At 45.0% G+C, this 6,000-nt stretch overlaps 1 protein-coding gene across 8 annotated transcripts in view; it reads right to left on the reverse strand.

The window, feature by feature from the left end:
* LOC115122797 (poly (ADP-ribose) polymerase family, member 8) overlaps positions 1 to 680 on the reverse strand; it is a 100,492-nt gene extending 99,812 nt beyond the window's left edge. For 7 of the 8 annotated variants that reach the window (XM_065026914.1, XM_065026915.1, XM_065026913.1 and 4 more), the window contains exon 1: positions 130 to 678. In XM_065026914.1, coding sequence (XP_064882986.1) covers positions 130 to 220 — 91 coding nt within the window. In that variant the 5' untranslated portion in view covers positions 221 to 678. Of the gene's footprint in view, positions 1 to 129 lie in introns of all 8 variants that reach the window. The other variant, XM_065026917.1, reaches the window with a different exon arrangement.
* Between the last annotated feature and the right edge of the window lie 5,320 nt (positions 681 to 6,000).

Below are 6,000 nucleotides of genomic sequence, written 5' to 3' on the forward strand. Positions count from 1 at the left end.
TGCTTTTGATGTTTTTTGCTATCCAGGACAAGGACGAAACGGATGAGTGTGTGTGTGTGTGAATCAACATACGGCTTTATTAACCTGGGTGGAACACGTACCGTTCCACTACTGTACAGACACACTCACCAGAGAAAAGGCAGTCTTTCTCTGCCTTGCACCTTTGAATTACGATGTTGACGTCTTTTTGTATTCTCTCTTGTCTTGAACACATCCCCATGAAATAAACCCCACGGGAATGGCTTCTCTTCTCTAATAAAGGCAAAATAACATCCCACCAAAGGACTGATGTATTTCCAGTAAACTGAATGTTCGATGGAGCTGGGCTGTCTGGTTGATACTGCTTTGGTTATATTCCAGGTGTCCGATCTTCGTACCGTTTCGTTTCAGCTCGTAGCGGATATCATCTCGAATAACAACCGATGATGACACTATTATACAGCAGGAGTCGGCAGTAGTAGTAGTTCCGCACTTCGATGGATTTCATTCAAATAGCCTGTTCCACTTTTACTCCTAAAGCCCCAGTCTGCACTCTTAATCGCTATGCACTGCTAAACCCAATAATGGCGATCTGTAAAGCTAAGATCAAAGATTGTTATTAACCAAGATAGACCTGAGCATGCCGTTTCCAATGAAGGCAAATGAATCATAACGGGCCGAACAAGCGCCAGTTAGTGAGATCCTCTGGCATTTATTTGGATTTTTCCGATGGGGAACGCCTACTCTGTGATGTACGCGTGTGCAATCAATTAAAATGGAGAGAAATAAAAAAACTTCTGGCAAAGTCTGCAAAAAGCATTCCACTCGGTTTGTTACAGATTCACATTTTGTAAATCGATAACCGGTAAGAGATCAAATGTTTCATTGATGAGAAAATGTGCAGAATTTCGGCCAAAATAAAATCTCGCGATATATTCTTCAACTAACCGGACACTGGGCTTCCATTTATCGCCATATTTGGAAACGCCAACCGGATGATTCACATTTATATATCCTGTGAAATATCTGGCTCATTGTTCCATCTGTGCTAAAACTATGAGCCGACTGCTAGTCTTAAAGTGAAACCAACATCGCTTTAACGCCAACTAAGGTCGTCGCTAGTTACCACAGCCACAAAGTCATAAACCCCGCCTATTTCCACCACTTCTCTTTTTAAAACCAGATTTGAAACCTAACCTTAACCACACTGCTAACCTTATGCCTAATCATCATCTTACATTTAGAACATAAAGCAAGTTTTATGAGACTCGAAATCGAGCTCAGGTGCATTCTGTTTCCATTGATCATCCTTGAGATGTTTCTACAACTTGATTGGAGTCCACCTGTGGTAAATTCAATAGGCTGGACAAGATTTGGAAAGGCACATACCTGTCTATACAAGGTCCCACAGTTGACAGTGCATGGCTGCATTCCAAACACTTAAAAGACCATCCCCTCAGCCCTCAAGTGAAGCGGACACTTCTGATGACGTATCATGACATCTGAGGAGTATAAACTTGCAGGGAGAGGGAGGAAGGAATGATTTTTATAGAAGGACTGCACTTGCCCGGAGAGTCATCACTCGTTCATCCCGTGATGATTGTGTTTCCAGCCGCCGGGAGCTTGTGGGCTACAGTCAATTACGAGTGCATGTCTACTTATATTAAATATATTATTATTAATATACGCCTACTGTATGATAGCTAGCTAATTAATTAGCTAACTAACGTTAGCCTGCCTACTGTATGATAGCTAGCTAAATTAATTAGCTAACTAACGTTAGACTGCCTACTGTATGATAGCTAGCTAATTAATTAGCTAACTAACGTTAGCCTGCCTACTGTATGATAGCTAATTAATTAGCTAACTTACGTCAGCCTGCCTACTGTATGATAGCTAGCTAATTAATTCACTGGAAAATGTTTTATTTCTACAATTTCCAAAAGATAACCAAACAAAAACATATTTACTTTTTGCGAGACGTGTATGTGTCGTCATGTGCGTTAGTAGCACCATTTCTAACTGATTTACATTAGTTTTCACTTCCACTTGTATGTTGACTTATCCATATTGAAGTTGAGGTTCAAAGTTTCGGCTGACTTTTCTTATGTTACAAACTTCCCTAATCGTTTGGACCGACATCCAAGATGGTGACGGGGATTTACCCCGATGTGGGTCACCTTGGGGTCAGGATAGGGGCTGCACCAAATGATTGATCCGACATCCAAGATGGTGACGGGGATTTACCCCGATGTGGGTCACCTTGGGGTCAGGATAGGGGCTGCACCAAATGATTGATCCGACATCCAAGATGGTGACAGGGATTTACCCCGATGTGGGTCACCTTGGGGTCAGGATAGGGGCTGCACCAAATGATTGATCCGACATCCAAGATGGTGACGGGATTTACCCGATGTGGGTCACCTTGGGGTCAGGATAGGGGCTGCACCAAATGATTGATCCGACATCCAAGATGGTGACGGGGATTTACCCCGATGTGGGTCACCTTGGGGTCAGGATAGGGGCTGCACCAAATGATTGATCCGACATCCAAGATGGTGACGGGGATTTACCCCGATGTGGGTCACTTTGGGGTCAGGATAGGGGCTGCACCAAATGATTGATCCGACATCCAAGATGGTGACGGGGATTCCCCCAATGTGGGTCACCTTGGGGTCAGGATAGGGGCTGCACCAAATGATTGATCCGACATCCAAGATGGTGACGGGGATTCCCCCGATGTGGGTCACCTTGGGGTCAGGATAGGGGCTGCACCAAATGATTGATGTATTATAATACTTGATTGTGCTTATGTTGTATTAATAGAAGGGGAATGGTTATAAGACCCTCCCCCACTACATTTATAGGGTCCTGGACTACAGATTAACAGTATAAGCAGTATAAGGTGTAATACTGTTCCACAGTTATTTTCTAGTCTCTGCCTCTTATAAGAAACGGTCTGGGGGATGTGTGTGCAGTCAAAACAGGGTGTCTGTGAGAAAGCGCCTCAAGGCTAAAAGCGATACATAGACACAGACCTCTGCAGGGGAGTAAATAGATAAGAGATAAATCAAACATACCACTCACTGTAAGCCACACGGGAATATAACATTACTGCTGAGCCCTTAGAAAACACTGTCTTTTTCCTGCGAATTTGTATAACCGTATATGCATGGGCTTGGTCTCATGAGTAGAAGGTGTTGATGTAGGCAGTTACATCACTCGACTGCAAGTATATTAAAGCAACTTTGACCTTTTCTAGTTGGCAGAATTTACTCTGAAACATACGTGCTGTGTTTCTGTTGTCAACTTCTGTCTGCAATTGCATTAATAAAGGTTTGATTGATTTACTTAAAGAAGATATTGTCTGACTGCTGATTTCACCAATAAGCCAATGATTGACAAGGAACAAGGACCCTACCCCAACACCCCCAAGGGCATAAGGCGAGGATAAGTGGACGAGGGTGTGTCTTTAATAAGTTTGAAATGCAGCCCATGTCAGAGCAAAAACCAAACCGTGATGTCGAAGGAATTGTCCATAGAGCTCAGACACAGGATTGTGTCGAGGCACAGATTTGGGGAAGGGTACCAAAAGGTCCCCAAGAACACAGTGGCCTCCATCATTCTTAATTTGAAGAAGTTTGGAACCACCAAGACTCTTCCTAGAGCTGGCCGCCCGGCTAAACCGAGCAATCGGGAGAGAAGGGCCTTGTCAGGGAGGTGACCAAGAACCTGATGGTCACTCTGATAGAGCTCCAGCGTTCCTTTGTGGAGATGGGAGAATCTTCCAGAAGAACAACCATCTCTGCAGCATCAGGCCTTCATGGTAGAGTGGCCAGAGGGAAGCCACTCCTCTGTAAAAGGCAAATGACAGCCTGCTTGGAGTTTGACAAAAGGCATCTAAAGACTCTAAGACCATGAGAAACAAGATTCTCTGGTCTGATGAAACCAATGTTTAACTCTTTGGCCTGAATGCCAAGCATCACGTCTGGAGGAAACCTGGCACCATCCCTACAACTAAGCATGGTGGTGGCATCATCATGCTGTGGGGATGTTTTTCAGCCGAAGGGACTGAGAGACTAGTCAGGATCGAGGTAAAGATGAAAGGAGCAACGCACAGAGATCCTTGATGAAAAACCTGCTCATGAGCGCTCAGGACCTCAGACTGGAGTGCGAAGGTTCACCTTCCAAGAGGACAAAGACCCTAAGCACACAGCCAAGACAACGCAGGAGTGGCTACGGGACAAGTCTCTGAATGTCAACATAATATATTACATTTGTTAATGTCCCGTTGGTAGGATAGTTTTGAGTGGAGATCATCCAGTTTATTTTCCAGTGATGGCACGTTGACAGGGATTTGGTTCTTCGTCCAGTTCGAGGTGAGTAATCGCTATTCCGATTCCAGAAGCTCTTTTCGGTCATAAGAGACAGTAGCAGCAACATTATGTACAAAATAAGTTAAAAACAATGCAGGAAAACACAGTAGAACAGTCGGTTAGGAGCCCGTAAAACGGCGGCCGTCCCCTTCGGCGCCATTATTAATCTCAGTCAAATTGTCTACAGTATTTAATTAACTGGCAGGGGTTCATTCTATAGGCTAAAGGACTCCTGATATCATTTTTTGTCTTAATCTGTTGTTGTCTAGTACTGTCTTTTTGCAAGCTAGCTAGGACCATCTACTTTATGAACTGCTGACTGTACTCCCAGTACCCTACTTGGTGTGTGAACTGCTGACTGTCTTCCCAGTAGCCTACTTGGTGTGTGAACTGCTAACTGTCTTCCCAGTAGCCTACTTGGTGTGTGAACTGCTAACTGTCTTCCCAGAACTCTACTTGGTGTGTGAACTGCTGACTGTCTTCCCAGTAGCCTACTTGGTGTGTGAACTGCTGACTGTCTTCCCAGTACCCTACTTGGTGTGCGAACTGCTGACTGTCTTCCCAGTAGCCTACTTGGTGTGTGAACTGCTGACTGTCTTCCCAGTAGCCTACTTGGTGTGTGAACTGCTGACTGTCTTCCCAGTAGCCTACTTGGTGTGTGAACTGCTAACTGTCTTCCCAGAACTCTACTTGGTGTGTGAACTGCTGACTGTCTTCCCAGTAGCCTACTTGGTGTGTGAACTGCTGACTGTCTTCCCAGTACCCTACTTGGTGTGCGAACTGCTGACTGTCTTCCCAGTAGCCTACTTGGTGTGTGAACTGCTGACTGTCTTCCCAGTAGCCTACTTGGTGTGTGAACTGCTGACTGTCTTCCCAGTATTCTACTTGGTGTGTGAACTGCTGACTGTCTTCCCAGTAGCCTACTTGGTGTGTGAACTGCTAACTGTCTTCCCAGTAGCCTACTTGGTGTGTGAACTGCTGACTGCTCATAACTTGCAGCTGATTGTTGACACATCAACCAGGATCAAGGGGCAGTGCAATTTGTGATTGTTGTTGTTTTAATAATTAGTAGCTTTTATGGAGGGGGAGTGGTTTCACCTCTGCAAGAAAATGAGAAATTAGTGTTAGTATTTAGTACTGTCTAAATTTAGTCACACTCTTCTCTCTCTCCCACAACTCTCTCCTCTTCTATCCTATCATCTCTCCCTTTTGCTAAATCCTTCTCGCTCCGGTCTCCTGATTCTGCCTCTTCGACCCTACTCTCCTCCCTTTCTACATCCTATGACTTGTACTGTACCCTTTCTTCCCGGCTGGCTGGGCCCTCCCCTCCTGCTCCGTGGCCGAGTGACTCATGGGGAGCTTACCAAACAGGGCTGTGGTCAGCTGAGCAAAAATGGAGGAAAACTAAACTTCCGGAGGCCTTTTCATCCTTTCACTCCCTCCTCTTCCTCTGTATCCACTGTTAAAGCCACTTTCTATCACTCTAAATATCAAGCTTCTGCCTCTAAACCTAGGAAATTCTTTTCCACCTTCTTCTTCTCCCTCCTTAATCCTCCAACCCCGCCTCCTCCCTCTCTGCGGATTACTTTGTCAACCCCTTTGAAAAGAAGGTTGACGACATCCACTCAAGTCTATTGAGTCCACG

The sequence above is a fragment of the Oncorhynchus nerka genome, linkage group LG13 (assembly GCF_034236695.1).
Source record: "Oncorhynchus nerka isolate Pitt River linkage group LG13, Oner_Uvic_2.0, whole genome shotgun sequence".
Taxonomy (NCBI): Eukaryota; Metazoa; Chordata; class Actinopteri; order Salmoniformes; family Salmonidae; genus Oncorhynchus; species Oncorhynchus nerka.